At 37.9% G+C, this 26,006-nt stretch overlaps 1 protein-coding gene across 9 annotated transcripts; it reads left to right on the top strand.

Annotated features, from left to right (window-relative positions):
• Nucleotides 1-849: 849 nt before the first annotated feature.
• On the top strand, nt 850-25,768 carry MBIP (MAP3K12 binding inhibitory protein 1). 9 transcript variants are annotated; one of them, XM_032481900.1, is made up of 11 exons: nt 850-1,045; nt 4,619-4,738; nt 6,518-6,742; nt 6,828-6,924; nt 9,421-9,486; nt 9,727-9,879; nt 13,318-13,415; nt 16,777-16,819; nt 18,154-18,192; nt 18,512-18,581; nt 25,255-25,768. In XM_032481900.1, the coding sequence occupies exons 1-10, from the start codon at nt 917-919 to the stop codon at nt 18,529-18,531; spliced, it is 990 nt and encodes a 329-aa protein (XP_032337791.1). In that variant the 5' UTR covers nt 850-916; the 3' UTR covers nt 18,532-18,581; nt 25,255-25,768. The 9 variants fall into 9 exon arrangements, with proteins under 9 accessions (XP_032337791.1, XP_032337790.1, XP_032337794.1 ...); XM_032481899.1 differs by having other exon boundaries at nt 25,252-25,768; XM_032481903.1 differs by lacking the exon at nt 16,777-16,819.
• Nucleotides 25,769-26,006: the final 238 nt, after the last annotated feature.

Here is a 26,006-nt window from a genome sequence, read left to right as displayed (position 1 = left end):
CGGGACAACAAAATTTTTAACGTTAGACTCTGTAATATGACAAAGTTTCAAATATCTTTTAATAAAATTATCTGATAAGTAATACTTTTGTCAAATTTCAATTCGGATTTATCCTCTAATTTCAAAGATTGTGTTGCATGCAGTTACTTCATTGGGTGAAATTACTGTTGGAATCATATTGACACTGTTTCCCTTCTTTGAAACAGTTTTAGGATGAGTGTCTCTACCGTATCACCCAGAGAATGGCAACTGATGCAAGTTTTAAAACTTGACAGAATTATTTTGCATATTTAAGGTAATTAATATCATCCCTTTGAATGATATAGAAATGAGGTATAAAAGAGCGTTTCTTGTTTTATATCCTCCTCTTCCTCACATGAAAAATTGGTGATGTTAATTTGTGTACAGATGAAAACATTCTAAACAATTAAGACAATTCCGTGTGAGTTTTCAATGTTTAGAAATACGTGTGGGCACCGCTACATCCCTGGCCAGCGATCTTTCTCCAAACCACTCCACAGTGCCATGTTAAAATTTCAACTTTTAATTTGGGACTAAAACTCTAACATATAACTATAAAAGTTTTCTCTTACCAACACTTATAAGCAACATGTAACAGTCAAGGTAGGCTTCACGCAGCTAACTCTCATTAGATAACAACTTCAATCACAATCTCAAACACTGCGGCCAGCCTCGTTTAGGTTGTTATTAACCAGCTGGAGGTCCTCGGCGGAACGCTGTAGCTGCACCTGATTGGTGCATGTGCTTGTCAGTCACATTGAGAGGGTGGGTCCTCAAAGCCCCGCTCTAAACGAGACGCAGCGCTTTTACATCATCGCGGAGCGACGAAAGCTGGGAGGGAGGGGTAGGTTGTTAGTGCGCCTCGGTGCTGGCGGGGGCGGCCTACGAAAGTGTCATGGCTGCTGCCGCCGAGCTTAGTCTCCCGACCATCGGTGAGAGGAACCTGGAGCGGAGCTGCAGCCCCAACCTCTCCCGAGAGGTGGTCTGCGAAGTCTTTCGCTCCTTGCATACCCTGGCTGGACAAGTGAGTGGTGGCCTATGGGAGTAGGGGTCTGGGAACCATCCGGCCCCTCCCGCCTCTTTCCCGCGAGCCGAGGCGTGGGGCAGCGGAGGCTGCGGGGCGTGGGACCCGGCCTGAGTTGCCGAGGCCGGGGGAGGAGCCCGGGCCCGGCCGCCTGCGGTCCGGGTGAGGGTGGCCGCTCGGGTTAAATTCACGACCGGTTGCACGCCAGATTTTCTTGCAACTCTTCTCCCCAAGAGTGAGTGAGGATAGTGTTAAGTGAAAACCTGGTTCGGAGAGGAACACGCTTGGAGAGAATGGTTGCGGAAAAAGCTGCTCTGAGGGTTTGGGGGGCGCCTGGCTCTCAGGATTCCTTTTCCTCCATTTCATTCATTATAGACATGGATAGGTTAGTACGGCCTGAGATTTCTGGAAAAGCTCTCTTTTAGTCTTTTTTGGGTGATTTGCTCTTATGAGTCACTTGGTTATATTTTTTTCCTTCTGGCTCTTGCATCTCTTCCCCTTTCAAACCGGGAGGAAGAGAAAAGAAATTAGCCTAAACTATTTCTAGCTTAAGGTTAGATGAGTTATCCATGGTTGATACTGTTTGCATCACAGCTGTTGTTTAATTAGTTATTTAACTGTTAAGTAGTTTAACTGGCTAATAGTGTAGAAATGTCTTAATAAAATCGGGTTTGAATAGAAGTGCTCCTTAGACTGTAACCGTCAAGTCACTATTTTGTTTCATAGTGTAAAATGCAAAGCAGATTTTAAAATGAGAAACAATTGAGAATACGTTTGCTTTTAAAAAGGAAAAAATTTTTTTAACCATAGACAGAGTTAGGCATTTGTGTTGAAGCTAATGATAATTTCCTTTATGAAAATAGAGCGTTTGTCTGATTTGTAAAAGTTATTTTTAAAACCCTTGCGTGGGTGGAGAACCAGTCTTTTGAAACGGTATTTCAGTATTTTTAAAAACCCTAATGTTTGTCCTGACTTATAAAGAGCATTACTCTAAACATTGTTTGGTGTAATGAAACGATTATTAATAGAATCGGCTAAAAGTTAAAACTTTTAAACCCAGTTTTTGTCAAGGACTTAAAATTGCTTTTTAAGACTTGAGGACATTAATATTTCAATCTCAAGATTCAAGATCTGTAAATGGTTTAAAAGTTTGAGAACTTTGTATGGCGTGGACATTGGAACTTTAACGTTTTTTTATATCGTAACATCAGGATGAAAGAAGTTTACAGAAGTTTTTTCCCCTCGATGAGATACTTTGAAAAAAATAACATTAAGAAATAATTTAAACGTTCCTTTTGAAATATTTTGCATACTGATTTTGTAAAATTCATTTTAAAATTCTAAACATTCAGATATTCTGTAGGTAGAGATATGATTAAATTTTACTTATGTCCCTTGTCAAAAATGTTTAGATTAAGTATTTGGTGAATTTTCATGACAGAGTGAAGGGACCACCTATAAAAGTGTCAAAAAAATAAGGTTGTCTCATTAATTAACTGCTAACCACTTTGCTAATACTCTTTACATTTTGAGATGTATTGTTTAAAGATAAGAATAAAAGCCAGAGTACTATACTTATAAAATTGTCCCTGGTGGAAATCACTATTTCTTTTTTAAACAAGTTTAAGGAATTTTTAAGAAATGTATATTGTGATACGCCTAAATTCATTCTGTGTAGTATCATTGTATTAGATCTTCTCAATAGGAAACATAAAATTGAATGTTTAAAAAATGTTTTCTATCCCAGATTTCTGATTTACTGATTTTAATTTTATTGCTTGCTTCTGGATGTCCATTTTACCAAGTTGAGGATTATTTATTGTTAGTTTGGGTTTTCATCTTAATTTAATAAAGTTTTTACTGAAATACGTATTTTAAATAGTCTGTATTAATGACAGACTAATACATTTTCCAGTGAATGGTTTACAGTTACGAGTTCTATAGAGTAAAAATGCATAGAATTCGTATTACTAGTAGGGAATAGTTGGATGTATTGGAATAGTTTTAAAGTTAATTTGTGACATTGTTAGGTGGTTTTCTTCAAAGTCCAAGTATCTTTAATTGTACTTGAAGGCTTACATAATTCTGCTGAATTTCTGTAAATTATTACTTTCTCTAGAAAATTGGATGCTTTGCTTTGCTTGAGGATTTGCCTGCTTTGTCCCCAAACTGTATTCATAACTTTGTTATAAATGACCATAAAGCTTTTTAAGAACTGTAAAGGTATAGTAATAGTTTACTTCTACATGTAAGATATTGTCTAACGAAATCTTTTTAAGTATTAATTAAGATAAATTAAGGTTATAAGCTTAATGTAAAATCTTAGTTAAATTAATATAAACTAATTTTTGCCAGTGTGGCCTATACAGAGCTTCTTATTTCTTTATTCTTGTCTAGTATGGACTTTAATTATTTCTGGTCAAAGGATGGTAAATTTCGGTCATTTAGTGTTCATTCAGTATAGTGCATCTTTTGGGAACTTTGGATCTTTTCAGTTCTTTGATTCATCTTTTTGTTTTATTATAATTACAACTTAAAATCTATATTTGAACTAATGTAATATTTGTTTTTATTTTGTAGAAAATATGACTAATTTTAAATGATTTCTGAAAAAATAATATAGTTAACTTGATCCTATGATGCATTGTATCTATGTTTACTGTGAACACATGTCCTAGAAAAGTGGCGTTTTACTTTTATTCACTTGAAAGACTGGAGATAGAAGCTTTCCATCTCAAATTTTCACTCATTTCGATATTTTATATTCAGGTTCTTGGTAGCTTTCTGAATATAATTTTATTTTAATAGGTCACACATAGCCAATTTATAAGAAATTTTCATATAATGAGCCCTCACACTACTAGAAAATAGTGTTTTGAAATAGGTCTGGCTTTCTTTCCTTGTCTCTGGCCATTTATTTCACCTCTGTGGAAATGTAATTGTTTTTCAGATTTCCACAGCTAAAAAATAATTTTTATTTGAAGTAGATAAACATGTTGCCATTTATCCCTAGACTTTATAATATGTATGAATCATCTTGATTTTTAAATTATTTTTTAAATTGGTTAAAATTGAAAGCACAGTGTGACTCAGAAGACATCAGAGTAATATATTTCAGTTACGCATTTATGTACGTATTTAACACAAAGAAATGTGTATATCTTACCTTTCATAAATGTATCTGCCCCCTCTGTTTAATACTCTGAGCTAGAAACAGTAGGCTTCTGACTAGGACAAGCCTATCTTGGCTCAAATCCAAAGGTTTTTAGATATTGAAGTAGCAAAACCTCATGTTTTTGTCTTTTATGGCTGATTTTACCTGTAAGATGGTCCCATTACACAGACTTAAGAATAGAATTACAGTGAGATGTCATTCTGCTTTGCTACACAATTGCATCTTTCTTTGCCTTTTAAAATGGTAACTAGTTAGGACATTATAATGTATCATTAAAAACTTGAGAACTTTGAGCTAAATAGGCATGTTACTCTATAGAAATTTTATTTTTGTCACAATCTCATATGTACAGCCTAATTGTGTAATTTTTGTGATGTTGCTTGTTTGCCCTTTTGAAGCTTAACCTCAGAGATGATGTGGTGAAAATTACAATCGATTGGAACAAGCTCCAGAGCCTCACGGCATTCCAGCCTGCTTTGCTCTTTAGTGCACTTGAGCAACACGTTTTATATTTACAGGTAAATTTCTTGTTAAAAATGTTAACTCGATATTTAGAATAGAAATTAATTGTAGTTAAATTGTAAGCTGGAGTATTTGTCAGTTCAATCTTAACACTATATTAATAGTGTTATTAATAAAAGGTTACTTGAGCCAGATTGGATCCAAATCTGTTAATTTACATAGTGATCAGGACAGTTACAGGAATATAGCCTAATAGGCTGATGTGGGTATGAAGAGTGAATGAATGGAATTCTATTCAATTCTAGACTTGTACTGAAAATTCAATACAGTTGCATCTATGGTGGGTTATAATTAAGCAATAAGACACGGCAGGTGTGTGTCATGCTATGATAATGATTCCATGCCTTGGGTGAGTTTGGAGGCTCATGGAGTGCTTTCAGTGGTTCAAGAAGTGGCATTATCCCAGCATGACACATCCTGGAGTGTCTATTGCAATTAAACAGTTTCAGCATAGTTTTTAAAAAGAAAGTAATTTCTGTGACATTAATGTCTCATCTTAGGAAGTAGCCAGTCACTATTTTATCTTCTTTTTTCTTAAGCATTTAAAATAATTCATCCTTTATATTAAAAGGCAACACTGAGTTGTTAATTTATAATAGTATTGCTCTATTTTTTTAATATTTCAGTTCAATAACTGAACAGTACTATGACCTTGCTAGTTTCCAGCTGAACATCTTTGCAGTTATAATTAATGTAAGTTTGCAGTTTATCTCTAATCAAAGTATAAAGCTTGAAGTGTCAAAAAGGTTTGGATTGGTCAGTTTACTGCTATTGAGATGTCCTAAGGTTTCAGAAGAATATTTGGCATAGCAGACAATGGAAGCAAAATAGTAGGCATGAAAAAATAATTGGAACATTGACAAGTGTTGATGTGTTTTGACTAATGGAATAGACATTAATTTTCAGTCCTCTGTTCAATGACTTTATGGGAAATTTTAACTCTGTTTCATGTTAAAAGTGATAGTTAACCCTAGCTTGAAAGGGCGGAAGCAATGAGCTATAGCACTCAATTGAGGCCTAATGGGGGGGGGGTGGGAATGGGGAATATAATTTACATTATACAACAGGGATTTATTTTCCCCCCTCTGGCATAGTGATAGGCATCTACCTCTTTTCAGCTGTGGCTTTTGGTAGGGTTTTGTTTGTTTGTTTGTTTGTTTTATCCTTGTTCGTTTTCTTTTTAAAAATTTAATTTCATGACCCAAGAAGATACCTTGCCATGTCAGGGAAAGCCTGAGTGTTCACTCAGCATAACACCTATATATTTCATGTCTATGCTCTCTCATTCACTTTGGCCAACTGTAGTTTCAAGTGGGGAATCTCCAGTGATACAGTGATAATGCAGGGCTTTGCTGAGTGAGAGCACTGGCTCTCATGTTAAGGAGGAAAAATACTAAGCCGTAGTGTTCTGAGGATGCATTTGAATGACATGTTAATTAAGTGGCATTGGTGCCAGAGGCTGAGGCTTTGATTTGGCACAAAATAAAAGATGAGTGACAGAATGATACCCTCAAAGAAAATTTAAAATTTCCTCAGGTTTTCTTTCTTTTCTTTCTTTTTTTTTTTTTTTAACAGATTTATAGCAAATGATATTGGTCACAATAGCAGAGAACAACAGCAAACACATGTGGTCAGATCTGTGTATGATATGCCTACCTTTTATATTTAGTTAATGGATATTAAATATTGTCTTAACAGAAATTTATGAGTATGGCAAATGTGTAATTAACTTTGATCAGTTTGAACCTCAGCAGATGGAATTATGTTCTTCTCAGCCTTTTTTAGCAAAACTTCAGCCTCTGATTAAAGAGGAGAATACAACTGTTGTTGAAGAGATAGGAAAAACAGAAACAGGGAACAAGAATGAAGTAAATGGCAAATTTCCCATTGGCGACCTACAGGAGGAAGAAAAGCACAAAGATTGTGATTTAGGAGATGTGAAAAAGACACAGATCCATTTTGATCCAGAAGTAGTTCAAATAAAGGCTGGAAAAGCAGAAGTAAGTTGTTTTTCTTTGGCGGCTGGGGGAGAATTTTTTTTTAATCGTATGTTTGAATTAAGACATGTCAACTTATTGTTTGTAGATTGACAGACGAATATCTGCATTTATTGAAAGAAAGCAAGCTGAAATCAATGAAAACAACGTCAGGGAATTTTGCAATGTTATTGATTGTAATCAAGGTAACTACCTAAAAGTTAATTTTTGTAGGATTTTAATGATCTTTCATTTATTTTTAAAAATGAATAACTTTAAGAACACAATTTATTTCACAGGCTTCTTTGGAAACTAAGGCAGCAGAATTTCCTTCTATTTAATAATAGACTATCTTGCAGCATAATTTTCATCTTGGTTATGCAAAAATCAAATAAATGCTAACATTAAAAGGCTAGTGTTTACCACAGGTTAAAAGATTGCTTTGAAGTTCCTTCAGGAAATGAAGATGAAGTTGTGGGTGGCAGGGTTGCTCAGTCTCACTAGTAACAAGGATCTAAGCTATATAAATTTCAAGTCTATAAAGGTACTTATAAAATTGTGATGTTAATACATGACGTGAACTTAGTCAAGTTAATACTCCTCAAGAGGGAGCAGTTTTCTCACTACTCCTTAGCTGTTTGAAATGTTTTATGTCACGATAAAACCAGTTTGTCATGAAGACGATGATGTCTTAGGCTTTTTCCGTTTTCTCTTCTAGCGTGTGCACTTGCTGTTTTCCATCAGCTGCTTTTCCTCTCCACATGGGGCTATAGTATATTTACACATCTGTAGGTATGCTGCAGAATACAAAATGGCAAAGCACTAGCATAGATCATATTCAGGCATCATAGTAATAATCAGAACAAGTAGTTCTTAGAAAAAATTACGGAGAAGAGTTCCTAATTGGAATGAACATTTTTCTTGTTGCCTCTGATATCTCTTGGCTAATTATTATGAACACAGAATTGTCAGATGAACCTAGAGTTGACTCTTACCATATTGGTACACTGATTCTCTTAATAATGAAATAATACAGGCTTGAGCTGGGTCCTAAATTCAGCCTTTTCTACTATGAACATTACACATGCATATGTCTAGGCTTGGCATATTTTACTGTTAGCTTTGCAGAACAGGTGCAGCAGTGGCAAAATCTCAGGTACTGTAATCCAACTGCAAGCAACCCATGAGAAAGGGTTTGTTGAGGGAGCAAGCACATGTGTCACTAATGTTAAACCTCTGTTCTCCCTGCTAGCTCTATTATTATAAACCACCAGGGGATAGAAATTGACAAGAATTGAAATGCTCAGCAGGATTCCTTGGCCCATTCAATGCCTTGCTGGCTCCAAACAGTGCTAGGAAGAATTGCTGTGGAGAGTGCTAGCACTCACACATTCACTATCTTCACACCATGCTGAATTTCTCTCTAATGGGTCAGTTAATCTATATATTTGGAATATAGCTCTGGAATGGATGATAGCTTCTTTTTTTTTGACCCTAAGCCCCATGAAATGGTAGAAAGAGAATGGAGAGGTGATGGCCCTTTAAACATATTTTGAGATGTCTCAAAAAAAAAGAACAGAAAAAGAAAATGACTCTGTCTAGTATCTATACGTAAAAAGATAAGTGAATTTGGAATTTTAGTCACACAGAAGTAGTTCAAATAAAGGCTGTATGATGTGTCAGCAGAACTATCTTAAGGAAGCAGACTGAAAAAATTCAAATGAATTGTAACATGTTAGTTTGCTCCTTTTAATACCTCTCAGTTGACCTAAATATAAACACTGGATTTTTATAAAGAATCAAATTCCATAGGAAGAAAGGGAATTTTCTATCACTACCTCTTTTACCATCTATTTTTTATTATAAAATGATCAATGGGAATTTTTCAGAAAATTTACTGCATTGCATGGTTTTACTTAATGTCATTTTAAAGATTATTTTGTAGTATTTGAGATGTTTCTATATTATATTAACATCATTACAACTTTCCCTTGGTTTGTAATTTATTTGTTGGTGTCTAACTTGAAAGAAACTGTACTTTTCAGCTTAGAAAAAAATTGAATACATTTTTACATTGTATCTTAAAATTATGTTTTTTAAAAAGAGTAGTCTGGAAAGAGATGGCTTTTGTGATTAGGAATTTTTTTCAATGAGCATTGGAAATCTAGGTAAAGTGTAAAACTGCTACAGGTTTCAAGGTCTTTTTTGTGTGGAGTTCTGAATAAGTGTGTTAAATGCATATCCCTTTTTATTAGACATTCAATAATTTGATCTTAAAGATAAAAATGCTGGGTTTTTTTTAAAAAGTATTTCAGTAAAAATAATGAGTTCTGTTTATTTCTGTGTGGAATTAAATGAAAATGTCTCTTTGGCTTAGAATTAACATACTTTCTATAACAAATTATTTTCTTCAAAGGCACAGATGATTTTTTAGGGATACTGGTATTCATTAAAAATTATATTAAACTATGCCACTGAGTGTTGAGGACTTTCCTATATATAAGTCAGGAATTTAGAAAAGTTTAGATATTACAAATTTTAGAGGGTAAAGATCACTAAATGTTATCCTGTATATGATAGTAATTTAGTTACTTTCTGATTATGAGTAATATGTTAATACGCATTATTTGAGGGTTATCAAAATCTCATACATTTGAAATTAAGAATGTATTTAAACTTACATTCATCTAAATTTTCCTTAGAAAATAGTTGTGCGAGAACTGATGCCGTTTTTACTCCTTACCCTGGATTTAAAAGTCACGTAAAAGGTACGTATCTTCTACATGAGACCTTCATCACTGACACAAGTTTATTCTAGATCAAAAGAAAAATGGAATAGAAATTACTTTCCTATCTAAGTTTTGTTTATTTTAAAATAAAACAAAAAGTCTTGCCTTTCTTTATACTTGGGTTTGTGGTTATGAAAAGAACATAAAGTACTGTTAGGGAGAGAGAATTTCTGCTTTTTGAAATGTAAATTTAATAGGCTCAAAAGTTTCCTAACTTAGTTTCTAGAGTTGTGAATACATATGGACCACAGACTAGACCTGAAGGAATTCAAGGGTCAGGCCATAACCCTAGCAGCATGCTGCGAGACTGCGGTAACCAGGCTGTGGAGGAACGACTGCAGAATATTGAGGCTCACTTGCGACTGCAGACAGGTAAGCAGAGGGGTGGGCAGTGTCCTCTAATGTGCCTTTGCCAGTGGTTAAAGAAATTCTAATTCATTTAGCCACTAGGGTTTATTAGTCATAGCTGAAAACTAATGTAGTCTTTTTCCTGCCATCAGCTTCACAACTTAACTATCTCATTCTTAGCACCCACTGTGTTAGGTACAGAGTATTGATAAGCGTAATCCTGGTCCTTTAAGATTTCCCTGTGAGGATGAGCATATAAATAAATGCCATAGGGGAGGTGACTAACGTTTATTGACAAATACTGTGTGTGCCACTCCCTGTGAAAGTATTATACAAAGTCAGCTCAGTATTTAACAGTGCCCTGTGAGATGCTGGTGCCCTTACCATTGTCAGATGAAGAAACTGAAGCTGTGAGAGCTCCAGCAACATGCCCAAGGTTGCAAGTGGCAACTAGAAATCACACCTAGATCTTAACTGGCTGCAAAGTCTGAGTCCCCCTCCCCATTTAGTCACCAGATACTGTTGATTCTACCATCTAAATCTCTCTCAAATCTGCCCATTCTATATCCACAGCTGCCACTCTAGTTGAAGTCACTGTGTTCTGGGCCTTGGACTTATGGAAGGGTATTAGCTGGTTGCTTTCCTACCCAACTTCCTCCTCAAGATCAGTTCTCTACCCTGTGGCCAAACTGGTTTCTCTAGAACTCAAGTCTGATCTTGCTACTCTTCCAACTAAAAATTCTTTGATGGTTTTCTGTTGTTCTTATATGCATACCAAACTTAGCACATATTCATTCATTCCACAGATAGGTATTAAGTTCTTGCTAGAAAAGCCAGGTACTATTCTAGGCACTGAGAATACATGTGAACAAAAATTCTAATACATAAATTATATGCTACACTTGAAGAGAAGGGCTGCAGATGATGGAAAACAGCTTGGCCAAGGGAAGGGAAAGGAGACTGGCACGGGAGGGGATTATGATTCTAAGTAACGTGATCTGCACCTGTCGTTCAGCCACATCTCTGGGCTTCCCAGCTCCGCTGGTTTTGCTGTCCTGTGGACTTTACCCAGGCTTTTTCTTCTGCCCATGCTTTTCCCTCCTGATCCCAGACTGCTGCAGATTCTCCTTTTGTATAATCTCAGTACCACCTGGTACTCTCTGTCCTTCTTTATAGCAGTTATCACAGTTCTATTGTTCAGTATCTGTCTCCCCTGCTGAATAGTGAGGTCTGTGAGAGCAAACTGTCATGCTCATTACTTTGTACCTGCGGCAGTACCTGGCACAAAACAGATATTCAAGTGTTTATTGAATAAAGGATTGCTCATTTCATCTTTTCAGATACATGCAGAGTACAGTGGGGACGCAAAGTGTTCCACTCCTTTCAGGGGAGGTCAAGGGATGGTATCCCTGGTGAAGTGACATTTGTGCCCTTGAAGGGCTAGTAGGAATTTTTCAGCAGGCAGGAGCAAAGCATTCCAAAACAGAACAGCATCTGCAAAAGGCACAGAGTGCGGCTGAGGGGACTTCTGAGTCCAGTCTAGCAAGTGTACTAGTGGATGGAGGCAGAAGAGGATAAGTGCATGAGTAGATCTTTGAGGACAGTAAGAGACAGTGTTAAAATTAATTCCCCTACCCCCAGGACTAGATGAATTTAAAAGACAACTGTGTAACAGGATTGACTGGGTTATTAAATCTAATATCAAGTAGTTAATTTTGAGAAGTATCTGTTGAATGCCTACTGTGGGCCAAGTGCCCTTTCAGCCAGGAGGGATACTGGGATGATGAAGTCACAGGTCCTGGCCTCAAGGACTTTATAATCTGAGAGAAAGATTAATAGTGAAGGGGAATGTCAGAGGGGCTGTGGAGGAAGGGTATGGTCGGGGCACAAGGAGCCTCCTTGTGAAAAGATTCAGGCAGTGCTTCATTGACCCAGTGATGCTTGAACTGGTTTTTGAGAGGCACAGAGGTGAGGCAGAGGACGTTCTAGGTAAGGGAGCAGCAGGAGCAAAGTCAAATAAGTTACTTATTTTACTTCAAGAGAAAGAACCACCAAGATCCTAGAATAAAAAACATTCTCCAAAAAATATATGTATATTTCTAGACTTTTTATATGTAACAAGTTGATACTTTTGATATGAAAATTTGCCCATATTCTTTAATTGCATAATGATTGTTTAATCATGTATTTATTCAGTCAGTGAATATTAAGCACCTGTGTATTCTGTGAACTGATGCTCCCTAGGTTTGTGCAGTGCACAGACTGCGCAGCCATACTCAGTGAACTCTCTTGGAGCTTTTATTAGAGTGGAGAAACAGGCAATAAATAAACAAAATATACAGACTGTCAAGGGGTAGTAGTGGTTTCAAAAAAAAGGGGAAGAGGTTATACGGGAGTGCCGGGTAGGGGGAGGTGGTAGCACTGGTATTTTTTAAAGGGTGGTCAGAGAAGGCCTTACTGATAAGGTAACTTCTGAGTCAAGACCTGAAGCTGGCGAGAGCAAGCCTTTTGAATGTGGAGGTGGAGGGAAACATGAGCGCTAAAGCTGTGAGGGTGCGTAGCCTAGTTGAGTAACAGAAGAAAGGAATCAAGTGACTGGAATGATACGAATTTGGGGAGAGTGTCCAAATTGTGTAGGACCTTGTAGACTATTGTAAAGGCTTTGGTTTTTAATCTGAGTGAGACGCGAAGGTATTGGAAGGTTTTGAGCAGAGAAGTTAACACTATCTGAATTACATTTTTAAAGGATCATTGGCAGCTGTGTTGCAAGTAGACTCTGGGTGCAAGGCAGAAACAGGGAGACCAATTTGGAGGTTGTGATAATCCAGGGAGAGAGGGTGGTGGTCTGGACCATAATGTTTACATCGGAGGTGCTGAGAAATGTAAAGGATTTGGGGTATAATAATAACCTGGAAATTTGAGTAACCTTAATTTTACCGCTCCACTCCCTAGAAGGTTTGTTTGTTAAGAATTATGGTAAAGGAGCTTTACCATATGTTTTTTAATGTTCTTCTAGGTTAAAGGAGAAAATATGGCACATAAGGAGAAATAAAAGTTGAAGAAAATGATAAGACATATTGCAGCCACTGAATTGAATTATCAGTTGTCAAAATGCATTTTTCTCCTCCTAAGTAACTGTCAGAGCCTATCAGAAATACAAGTTGTTCTATACAGGAACTATTCAGTCTTGTAAAATGAATTTAACATAAAACAAAACTCCTAGCAACGTAAGAAGCATAAATGGAGGTGGGGGAGAGGTGTAGATAGTAATATATCCCCTTAGTGTATAGTATGAAAATGTGAGCTAAAGATTTCACTCTGTTTTACTTTTGTTAATGTATTTTCTTAAATTTAAATTATTTCCCATTCTTTTGCATACATGTCTTCGCATGGTATTTTAAGAAGAAAAGTTGTAAGAAGAATTAACTAATCATACCTCGGATTTTTTTTTTAATGTATTAGGCGGTCCAGTGCCAAGAGACATTTATCAGAGAATTAAAAAACTTGAAGATAAAATCCTTGAGTTGGAAGGCATCTCTCCTGAATATTTTCAATCTGTAGTAAGTATAAATGTCTTTAAGAAATTAATGCTATTTTAGGATTATTCATCATTTAACAATTCACTCATTGATCTGCTGTGTGCAAAAGACTTTTAATAATTCAGTGATGAATGAACATAGTTCTTTGTAGAGAGTTACCTAGTTCTTTAAAGATTGTGATTCTGAATATTGTTTTATAGACTCTTAATTTCTTAAAAAGGGGTACTTTTATTGTACATTACCCAAGTACTCAAACTTAGGCCATTTCCGTGGCATAGTAAATCAGCCTGAATAGTGGTGAAAACTGTCACTCTGAACTTGCTCTCTTATAAAGCTAAGGCTTCCTCTGGGACCTGGCTGTCATTTATCCCTTCTGTCTCTTTAATCCCTCCCTCTCCACAGACTCCTTCCCTGAGCTCATACACAGTTCCATCTCTCCCCTATACCAAACCAGCACGCACCTCAATCTGCCACCCAACCTTTTTCTTTATCCTAACCACCAGACTTTTTGGAAGACTAGTCTATATTTGCTTAATTCCTCAACACTAGCATGCATTTATTTATTCATTCATTCTTTTTCCAAGGACATTAAAAACAATCTGTGCTGATAAGTATCCTCTTTGTCCTATCAGTGTGTTTCAGACAGGCAATCCTGAGCTCACTGTGTTGTTTTCTGCCGTCTTCTGGGGTGATTATACATGACACCTGCCTTTCCTGGGGTTTAATGTTTATTTTAAAGCAGTGCCATATTAGAAAGAACTAAAGTCGTGTAAAAGTGAGCAAAAATTTAAAATTGACTACATTTTTAGTGAAAATTATACTAAAACTTATTTCTGAAATATGTAAAATAGCTCAGTTAACATGAATCATTATAAGTCACTGGTGAAAATATATTTAGAATTTTTGGAGTAACAGCAGTCTTTCCAAAGTAAATTGGGATTTGAGTGAGATAGAAAAAAGAAATATTTCCCTTTTACTTCCCTTAAATATGAAATGAGGTTTATTAAAGTACTGAGGGCTGAAGCAAGGACTAAATAAGATAATGCCAGTCAGCACTCTGCACACTGTCTAGCACGTGGTAAAACTCAGTGAATACGAACCTTCATTTAGTTTCAGAAACCATCTATGAAGTAGCGGTATAAACATGGACAAGTCACACAATTCCTGTGGCCTTCTCTCATTGTAGAAGGTTTGTTGGTGGTTCTACATAATTACAAAGTTCTTTCCACTTTTAGGATTATTCTTTGTGTCTTCCTAGAAAACTTCATAAAGATTTTATGCCTTTTCCTGCACCAGTCTGCCATAAGCTTTTTTCTCATTTCTTCATTAGAAATCCCTAGGCAGGTTATTTTTTTTCTAGGACAATTTCATACCTCATTAATACAACTCTTGTTAACAAAAGAACTGATCTTACAAGAGAGTATCATAGTATTAGTGAGACTTTGCTCCATCGTTAATCTTTGCTCTCTGATTCTGATTTACAAAAGCTTAACATACATCTTACTAAATTTAGTTAACAAAAGAACAAGCACTTCAAATCATAATCTTGTTTCGGGAGATCCATTTATACACAGGACAGAATGTTTAGATGTTTGGTTAAAGAGATAGAAACAGATTGTACAAGACCTTAAATGCTGTCCCCAGAAGTTTAAAGTATTTGAAGTTAGAAAGGGAAAGTTGAGATCATTAAATTTCTTAAGAATTTGACTTTTGTTAGAAATTGAACTTCTGAAAAGTTTTTAGCTGCAATGTGTTTAATTCAGGTTCACATGTAAATGAGTTCTAAACACAGTTGGCTAGAGATTGATTATCATGGGTGACCTTGAAGCACAGCATGTGAAAAGGGAAACAGAAAAAAGTTATAAAATTGTACTCTGTTCATAAAACAGAACTAGATGTAAAATTCTTTCCATTTATGAAACAGATATAAAACTCCAAAACAAGTTGATGTACATAAAACAGGATTACAAGAAAGACTAGTATTTGTTGCACTTTTACATGTAATAGTTCTAAAGATCTTTATGCTTCACATGCAACATGGAAAGATTTGAATGTGGTAATGTTTTAAAATTCTTCAAGGGCATTGTTTAACAGACCATTTAAAAGATAACAGTCTTTGAGTATTTACAGAGAATTACTGATTTTAAACTTATAACCCTTGAAAACGGTAAGTATAATATACTTCACAAGTATATTTCCACAGTACTTTGTTCATTTTATAGCATTTCTCATTTACAATTATATGTTTACACAACTATTTTTCACACTATATTTTCAGCCTCTGAATGGCAGGAACTGTCTTGTTCATCTTTGAACACAGAGTGTAGTAGGCGTTGAATAAATATGCGAATGAATGGATAGGATTGGCTGATAAGTTAATTATTGGACTTTTAAAGGTATGTTAACTTTGTTCCAAAGTACTGACTAGGTGGTATCTTAACTCTAGTCTGTAACGGTAAGTCCTGGTTTTAAAGAGAAGCATGGTGAGAAGAGAGCGTTGGAGGCCACGTCGACTTCACGCACGCAGGTTGTGCATTTGTGAAGGTGATGGTCGGCCTATAGCATGAGGTAGACAAATGGATCCAGCTGGAAAATTGCAAACACATTTTGGAGGGCCTGAAGGTCACAGTAGCCAGTTTGCAATTCCATTGTCACTGGAGCACAATTAAGGTTTTGAGAAAGAGAAACCTGAATTTTTGGTTCCTGTCTGGTGGCATTGGGAAGTTGCGAGTTGGAGAGAGGGTTGGAGTCAAGGAAAGTAGCTTAGGAAACGTACCTTTGTCCATACCAGGGAGAAATGAAAGTCTGCATCAGGGCAGCGGGACTAGAAGAGAAGAAATGTTAAAGGCACTTGCCCTGTAACTCTTCACAACTGGTTAGAAGTAAGGAAGGTTGGTCATGGAAGAGGCTTTATCACTGGGTTTCCTTAGAGCTTGGGTTCCCTGGACCTCTGCGTACATGTGTTTAATAACCTTCGAGACACGGGCATTATAAGGGTAACTATAAATTACCTTCTAAGGTGACACAATGGGAAAGTAAAGACAATTTTGAATTATCTCTGTCTAGCTGTTTATTTAGTGTGCTGTGCTAAATATTTCCTCTCAGGTACTAAAACATTCAAATTTCTACCTTTTACACTGAGAGCTCCTTGTACCTTAAGAAAAAAAAAAGTTAAAGCTAGTCCAGTGCACCCACAGCAGGTATGTTTTAAGTGCTCTGCTTGTCAGCTGTTTGGCTCAGACCTAAAACAAGTCCCCAAAGCCACATTTTACTGTTTTTGAGTCATTGACCCACTAATGTCCTTGATCTGATACTTCTCACTTTGGTTTCATAATTCAGTGATTGATTGTTCGCTGACATGGAAACTGTCCGTATTTTACAGGTTAAGCTGTTAGGAAAACAAGAGGAAGTGTATTTTCATCAAGGTAAAAAGCCACTTCTTAGGAGGGTAGGAGACTAAGCCCTTACCTGCCCATAGGCCCCACCGCAGGTGCCTAGCTCCGTTTGGCAAAGGAAGGAGCACGTTTACATCAGCACCCCCTGCATACTGAGCAGTTCCAGCACTCACTGGTTTCCCGCTTACTAACGCTCCTGGTGAGAGGCGTACCTCAGAATTCTTTGAAAGCAGCTTTTGACACAAAGAAAGATGAGAATTTTTGCCTTTTCTTCTAAATCTCATGAGTAAGAAGTGTTCATGAGGAAAACATGCCACCTACGTTGCAGTGTCAAATGTACTAGTATACTCATTTACCATTCAGGAGCTGTGGTTCTGTGAAACTAAGAACAAAGTCAAGAAATAATTCACTAGATCAGGGTTTTAAAAAACACAGTAGTGTGTGGGTGAGAATGTTTGTTATCTGTTTCAGGTAGTAGATATTTAAACTCAAACTGGCTTAAACAGTGTGGAAATAATCTTATAAAATGGGTTCAACAGGAATACAGTCTGCAGGGTTAATTGATTTATTGTGCTAGATCATGATTGTCAAAGAATTGGGCTCTTTCCCCTCAGCTCTGCTTCGTGCTGGCTTTTTCCTCAGGCAGATGGTAAGAGAGCTGCTGTGCTTTCGGGTGTCCTGTCCAGGTGACAGCGGTGTCCAGAACAGCCTCCTTTCAGGGCTTTCTCTGAGAAGTGAGGAAGTTTTTCCCAGAAGCTCTCCCCATGCTCCCTAGTGGACCTCTCCTTAGTCATTGGCCAGAATTGGGCCTGTGCCCATTCTGGTAACTGACAAGACGGGTGGGGTGGATCAGTGGATGCGACCCCCCCTCACAGGGAGGAGCAGTGGATAGCTGCTCACTGAGACAACCACCGTGTCCACTGCAGTCAGTCAAGGCTGTGTGTGTGTGTGTTCATCCCTTTGCCTGGTATTCCTCATTCAGTGTTCCTCTGTCTGTTGCTGCTTCACTTGTTCAGTGTCCTGGGATGGAAATGTTCTAAGAAGGGAAACTAAGTAGAAAATCCTCAGAGCATCCCCATAATCACTCAGCTTCATCAGAAGCTGGAAATAAATGGGAAAGTGTGTGTAGCCAGGGACAATCATGTTGCTGTGATGTTATTACTGTGTACTTTTAATATCATCTTCGGAGGATAACTTCTAAAGTAAAAGAAGGCAGATACCACTTACAGATACTGGTCGGTGAGTTTGTGGGCTTTGTTTCTACCAGGGTTTTTCCTTATTTTGTTCACCAGTCTATAAAGGAAAATTGTTTAGGTGTTTCTCAGCACTGATCACTTTTTTTTTTTTTTCTACTTTTAATCTAGAATTTTTCTGGAAAAAGAAGAAAAGTTCAACCACCTCAAGTAAGTTACTACGTTTTCATTTTGGTTTCTGAAATAGTGTGATTGGTTTTATACCTTTCTTATTAATAAAAGTTTCTTCTATGGTTGCTTTTAGGTCATACCCTGGGATTTAGAACTAAAAAAAGGGGGGAGCAACATAAGTTAATGTGTTGAATTAGAGAAATAATTTTATTTCAAGGGCATGGCATGACTCAGATGGACCAAATAAATGTTAAAGTCTTCATCCAGAAGTTAACTATAGAAGAAAGTATCAGTTACAAAACGCTGACAAATAATAAATGCTCAAGTACTTTAAATCTCATCCCCGCACCTTTTGCAGACACCACTAGTAGCATCTAAATCAAGAACCCCTTGGTGATGCATTGTTGACAAAAATTTTCTTCCATTCCGTAAGTTGTCTTTTCGTTTTGTCAGTGGTTTCCTTTGCTGTGCTGAGCCTTTTAAGTTTGATCAGGTCATATTTGTTTATTTTTGCTTTTGCCTCGGAAGACGGATCTAAGAAAATCTTGCTGTGATTTATGTCTGAAAATGTTTTGCCTATGTTCTCTTCTAGGAGTTCTATGCTATCATGTTCATATAATTAGGTCTTTGAACTAATTTGAGGTTTTTTGTATATGGTATGAGGGAGTGATTTGATTTACATGCTGTTATCCAGCTTTCCCAACACCACTTGTTCAAGAGTGTCTTTTCTCTATTGTATATTGGCTCCTTTGTTGTAGATGAGTTGACTATAGATGTGTGGGTTATTTGGGGGCTGTCTGTTTTTGTGCCAGTACCATGCTGCTTTGATTACCCTAGCTTTGGAGTACAGTTTGAAGTCTGGAAGGGTTATACCTCCAGCTTTGTTCTCTTTCTTCAGGATTGCTTTGGCAGTTCTAGGTCTTTTGTGGTTCCATATAACTTTTAGGGTTAATTGTTCTAGTTCTGTTTAAAAAAAAAAAAGTCATAGGTATTTAGATAGCTATTGCATTAAATCTGTAGATTGCTTTGGGTAGTATGACCATTTTAACAATATTAATTCTTCCAGTCCAAGAGCACCGGGTGCCTTTCCATTTCTTTTGAATCACCGTCAGTCTCCTTTATCAGTTTTTGTATAGTCTTTCACCTCCTTGGTTAAGTTTATTCCTAGGTGCTTTTGTTTGTTTGATACAATTTTAAACAAGACTTTAAAAAATTTTCTTTTCCTGATATTTCATTATTAGTGTAAAGAAATGCAATAGACTTCTGCTTATTAATCTTGTATCCTGTTACCTTGCTGAATCCATGTATTCTAATAGTTTCTGTGTTTTAAAGACTTCAGGTCTCTCTATATAACCATGTCATTTGCAATTATTGACAGTTTTATCCCTTCCCCTCCAATTTAGATACTTTTTCTTTCTTTCTCTTGACTGGCGGCTGTGCTGGGACTTCCAATACTGTGTTGAATGGAAGTGGTAAAACTGAGCATCCTTGTCTGGTTCTTGAATTTAGCAGTTAGGCTTTCAGCTTTAAACTGTTGAGTATTATTTTGGCTGTGGGTTTGTTGTAAATAGCCTTTATTATGTTGAGATATTTTCACTTTGGTGAGAGTTTTTACCATGAATGGATGTTGAATTTTGTCAAGTGCTTTTTCTGCATCTATTGAGATGATCATGTGTTTTTTGTCTTTTGTTAATGTAGTGTATCACATTGATTTGCATATGTTGGACTGTCCTTGTGACCCTGGAATGAATCCCACTTGATCATAGCGTATGATCCTTCTAAGGTATTGTTGGATTCAGTTTGCTAATGTTATTGAGGATTTTTGCATCTGTATTCATCAAAGATAATTGGCCTATAGTTTGTTTTTGTTTTTTTTTTTTTTTGTAGTGTCTTTTTCTGGTTTTGGTATCAGGGTGATGGTGGCCCAGAATGAATTTGGGAGTGTTCCTTCCTCTTCAGTTTTTTGAAATAGTTTGAGAAGGATAGGTGTAAGTTCTTCTTTGTATGTTTCGTAGAATTCCCCAGGGAAGCCATCCAGGCTTGGACTTTCCTTTGCAGGGAGTTTTTCTGATTACAGAATCTGTTTCACTTCTAGTGATCAGTGTGTTCAAATTGTGTTTCTTATTTTGTTTATTTGGGTCCTCTCTTCTTGGTGGACCTGGCTAGAGGTTTGTTGACTTTATCTTTAAAAAAAATACAGCTCTTGGTTTTCTTGATAATTTTCTAATTATTTTAGGTGGTAGGTTAGGTTGTGATTTTTTCCTTATTTAGAGAAGAGCCTTCAATAATTCTTTTAGAGTAGGTTGAGTAGTGCTGAATTACTTTAGTGTTTGCTTTTCTGAGAAAGCTTTATCTCGCCTTCTATTCTAAATGATAATCTTCCTGGGTAGAGTATTCTAGGTTGTGGATTGTTTTACCCCCCTTTCAGGACTTTGAATGTATCATGCCACTCTCTTCTGGCCTGCAAAGTTTCTGTAATCAGCTGATAGCCTTATGTGGGTTCCCTTGTGACTGACTCTCTTGCTGCCTTTAGAATCCTCCCTTTAGCGTTCACTTTTGCCATTTTAGTTATGACATGTCTTGGTGTGGATCTGTTTGGGTTTGTCTTGATCTGTCTTCCAGGCCACTAACTCATTCTTTTGTGTCATTTAGTCTGCTATTCATTGCTTTTAGATTGGTTTTTATCTCAGCAATTGCACTGTCTGTTGGGTTGTCTTGTTTTGATTTACAGTTTTTAGTTCCTTTTTCCAGTGATCTGCATTTCTATTAATTATCCTTTAATTCAGTTAGCATTTTTATTACCATCTTTTTGATCTCAGGGTCTAATAGACTGGTGAACTCATGTTTTACTTATTCTTTCAGGTGATTTGTCTTTTTTCAGTTTTCAGTTTTAGGTAGAATTGTTACAATTTGAACATATACAATATACTGCACATTTTTAAAAATTACATATATGTACTATACATTGTTTCTAAGAACGTTTAGAACTTTAGCTTTTTAAGCTTACATAGTTATCAAAGGAATAAAGCCAACCACAAAATAAATACTTCAAAAAGATACTTACACCCCACTATTAACAGTAACATAATTGCTGAGATATGGAAGCATCCTAAGTGCACATCAATAGATGAATGGATAAAGAAGAGGCAGCATAAATACGTAGTGGAATAGAACTCACTCATAAGAAAGGATATTTTGCCATTTATGGCCCTTCATTCTGGGTTTTTTTAAATGGAAAAAAAAAGTGAATTTTATAAACGGCATAAACATTTCCATTGTATCAAAAACAACAAAATACCTAGATATAAACTTAACCAAGGAGGTTACCTATACTCTGAAAACTGTAAAACACTGAGGGAAATTGAAGATGATACAAAGAAATGGAAAGACACCTTGTGCTCTTGGATTGGAAGAATCAACATTATCAAAATGGCCATACTACCTAAAGCAATCTACAGATCCAGTGCAACCCCTGCCAAAATACTCATGATACTTTTCACAGAACTAGGACAAAACAATTCCAAAATGTATGTGGAACCATAAAAGGACCCGAATTACCAAAGCAATCTTTTGTAGGTTTTTTTTTTTCCGTCTGTCTGCTTGTTCTCTTTTATGTTTTGATGACTAGAGAAGTTCGTTTAACATTTGTTATAAAGCTGGTTTGGTGGTGCTGAATTCTTTCAGCTTTTGTTTATCTGTGAAGCTTTTGATTTCTCCATCAAATCTGAATGAGAGCCTTGCTGGATAGAGTATTCTTGGTTGTAAGTTTTCCCCTTTCATCATATTAAATATATCATGCCCCTCCCTTCTGGCTTGCAAAGTTTCTGTTGAAAAATCAGCTGATAATCTTATGGGAGTTCCCTTATGTTATTTTTCTCTTGCTAATTTTAATATTTTCTCCTTAACCTTAATCTTTGTCAATTTGATTATTATGTGCCTTGGTGGGTTCCTCCTTGGGTTGATCCTGTGTGGAACTCTGCAATTCCTGGACTTGGGTGAGTGTGTCCTTTCCCAAGTTGGGGAAGTTTTTAGTTATTATCTCTGCAAAAGTTTTCTCAGGTCCTTTCTCTCTTCTCTTTCTGGGAGCCCTGTAATGTGAGTATTAGTGCACTTCCTGTTGTCCCAGAGCTCTCGTAAACTGTCCACACTTCTTTTCATTATTTTTTTCTGTTCTGCAGTAGTGATTTCCACTAATCTGCCTTCTAGCTCACTAATCCATTCTTCTGCCTCATTTAGTCTATTCTTGGTTCCTTCTTTTATTCTTCAGCTCTGTTTGGGTGTTCTTTATATTTCCCAGCTCTTTGCTAAACACTTCACTCTCTGTAGCTATACTTTTTTTGAGTTCTCTGAACACCTTTGCCATCATTACTTTAAACTCTCAGGTAATTGCCTATCTCCTTATCACTTCTTTCTCCTTCTGGGATTGTATCTTGTGCCTTGGCCTGGGAGATATTCCTCGGCCACCTCACATTGTTTATCTTTCTATTTTTATTGTTAGGTAGGTTAGTTAACATTTCTAGACCTTGGAGAGGTGGCCCTCTGTGGGAGATGTCCTATGCCTCCCAGCAGTACACTCCTCTCTTGTCACCCAAGGGCCAGGCTCCTGCTGGTCCCAATGTAGAGTCTGGCCTGTGTTTGTGGATTCCTTCCACAGGCTCTGGGATTGTTTTCTTATTTCTGGTATCTGCCCCTGGTGGGTGAGGCTGGACTAGAGGCTTATGCAGGTTTCCTGGCAGGAGGAGCCGATGCCTGCCTACTGCTGGGTGAAGCTTGGTCCTGGACCTCTGGTGGGTAGGGCTCTGTCTAGAGGCCTTTGTGGCTTAGGAAGTCTGCTGATGGGTGGGGCTGTGTTCCCACCTTGTATGCTGTTTGGCCTGAGGCTTCCCTACAGGCTGTTGGGTGGGGCTAGGTCTTGGTGCTAATGATCCAATCAAGATGTGAGCCTCCAGGAAAGTTCATGTAGATGAACACTCCCTGAATGTCTGCCACCAGCTTTTATGTCCCCTAGGTAAGCTGCAGCCGCCCCCCATGTCCCCAGGAGACCCTCCAAAAGCAGCAGGCAGGCCTGGTCCAGGTTCCTATGAAATCACTGCCTCTGCCCTTGGACCTGGCACACGTGAGTTTCTGTGTACAGTCCCCAAATGAATGAAGTCTCTGTATCCCCCAGTCCTGTGGGGCTCCTGGAGCTAAGCCCCGCTGGCCTTCAAAACCAGATATCCTGGGGTCTCCTCCTCCCAATGCTAGAACCCTGGGCTAGGGAGCCTGAGGTGGAGCTTAGAGCTCTCACTCCTGGGGGAGGGCCTCTGCGGCTTAATTATTCAGCTTGTGGGTCACCCGCCCGGGGGTATGGGGCCTGCCTGTACCGCGAGCACGCCCCTCCTACCTTCCTTCTGTGGTTCCCGCTTTACGTTTCCAGTTGAAGATGTTTTTTAGGTTCCAGTCTTTTTTTTTGATGGTGGTTTTGCAGTCAGTTGTGGTTTCATTGTAGTCGTGAGGAGAGGCGAGCTCGTGGGCCTTCCATCTTGACTGGAAATCCCTGATTTATCCTGTTCTTTTAATTGGGAGCAGATTCTTCTGCCTTTTCATCTCAGGTAACTGTTTCTCCTAAATTCATAGAGATAAAGTTGTCTACTGTGGTCTTGAAAGGGTGTTTCTATGTAGGAGCTCCCCTGTGTAGATTCTGTGTCCAGCTCTTAGGGGCAAGGGCTGGTTCTGGTATGGATGACGTCTCTCCTCTGGGTGTGTTGCTGGTCATCCCCTTGATAGGGACGTGGTTGGTGTTGGTATCTAAAACCTCTGCAGGGTGTGAGGCGGAGCTTCCTCTCTGCTTTGTAGCTGTTGCCTCCCTGTCAGGGGTGGGTCTGCTCCCGAGTTGTTGGCGTAGAAGCCCTGAGGGTCAGAGAGGGTCAGATGCAGTCAGGCTTCTTTGCTCTTGAGTATGTACCCTGCCCCAAAGGAGGTGATTGCTGAAGCCTGAAGCAGTGAGGCCGCTGCGGTCACAGGCTCTATGTATGCACTGCCTGTGTGGGTGTCCGTGGTCCAGCTCAGAGGCAGTGCAAGGTGTGTCATGGAGGAGGCAGGGCTGTTGTGGCTGCCTCTGTGGACTTCTTCCCCCGGGACGTTTCTTCCCCAGATCTAGCACTAAGCTGTGGTGTGGAGTGGGTGTGCTGGGGCACAAACCACTGTGGCTCCGCCCGGATCACACCTCAGGCACCCTGGTCGTCTCTGCAGAGCTAGACAGTCTTTTCCCAGTGCTTGATAGGCCCAGACCACCCCGGCTGTGGTGCTCCCCCCTTTGGAGTGGGAAGTGTAGTGAGGCGGCATCTGCCAGTGCGAGGCTGTCGGAAAGCCAGCACACACACTTCTCCCGAGTAGAGTCTAGGCTTCTCCAGCCCTTGCGTCTGTCCCAGTGGATTTCCCAGCAGGCAAGGGGGCTTGTCCCCTCTGTGCAGGACCCCAGGAGTGGAATTCCCAGGTTGTGGCTCAACCTGCTCGCCCCCCAGTGCCAGGGTCTGCCCATGCAGGCCTTCTTCCTTACAGATCCCCCTCAGGGCACAAGTCCCAACCCAATGCCTTTTTTTCCTTATCTTACTTGGTTTTGTGGAGATCTTGTAGCTTTGGTCGTGTAGTTCTTCTGCCAGTTTCCAATGAGAATTGTTCCACATGTGGATATATTTTTGATGTGTTTGTGTGGGGACTTGCGCTCCACAGCGTCTTTCTCCATAATCTTGATCCCACTCTACTTGTTTTTTTCCAGGAGATAGTTAATTACGGTTAATCTATCAAAATTTAAGCAGTTAAACAAATTCTAAAAAGAACAGTCAGTTGAAAAAAAATTGTTTTTACAATGCTTTCAGAGTATATAAAAAGGTCCAGGCTTAGTCATTAGAAAAATGGAAAGTCAGAAATAGTTGACTGTAAGTTTAAAGGCATAAAATAACAAGGTCAACATAAATAGTTCAATTTAAAAATTATTCTCATATAAAATATCCAAAAACATGGTAAATATCTTTTTCTCATATTTATAGTACATTTAGTATTTTGTCTGCATTAAGATACTAAAGAGTCTTATTCAGCAATTTGTGTTATTATTTACAGCAGAACTATTCACTGGCTGAACTTGATGAGAAAATTAGTGCCCTCAGACAAGCCCTGCTCAGAAAATCAAGAGAAGCAGAATCCATGGCAACTCATCACCTTCCATGAAAAAGTCCTCTTTCTTGTCACTTTACTTTTTTAGATACATGTGTGCACCTTACACTGTAATTAGTTAAGTGGATATGTGTTTATCAGTGTAGACTTACCTCTGAAATCAAGGTTTATTTTCATGTGAGTTCACTTTGTAGCAAGCAGTCTTCATATATTCCAGTGTACTTTGAAATAGTTAATGCATTGAAAATAGCATTGTCAGAATTTAGTCCCTTCTGTTTTAAAGGAGGTTATATTTGAAAGTACATCTTTTTGTGTGTTTACCACAGAAAGGAAGATTTACTTTGAATAGTGATACTTAAGAAGGCTTTATATTTGTAACATTTATGTTAACCAGTTTTAGTTTAAATCTGTACTTTGTACATAATAGGCATTCAATAAAAATAGTGATTTTTAAATAAATGTATATACTTTTTCCAAGTGTCAGTTTTAATCTAGTAGATCGTGTCCCCTTAATCTCTTTGTGCCTTAATTTCCTTACCTGCAAAGTGGGAATGATAAGAGCCGTCATGAACAATAGGCGACATCATGCACGTACAGCTTTAAAACTGGCCTAAGGGAAACACTCAGTAAATGTTAGCTATTATTATTATTCATTATTACTACTGTATTGTAAAACCAAGTCTGTCTTTGGAAAGTAGTTG

This window comes from Camelus ferus, chromosome 6 (genome assembly GCF_009834535.1).
Source record: "Camelus ferus isolate YT-003-E chromosome 6, BCGSAC_Cfer_1.0, whole genome shotgun sequence".
Taxonomy (NCBI): Eukaryota; Metazoa; Chordata; class Mammalia; order Artiodactyla; family Camelidae; genus Camelus; species Camelus ferus.
The sequence above is the reverse complement of the archived record's forward strand: the minus strand, read 5'-3'. Positions and strand labels throughout refer to the sequence as shown.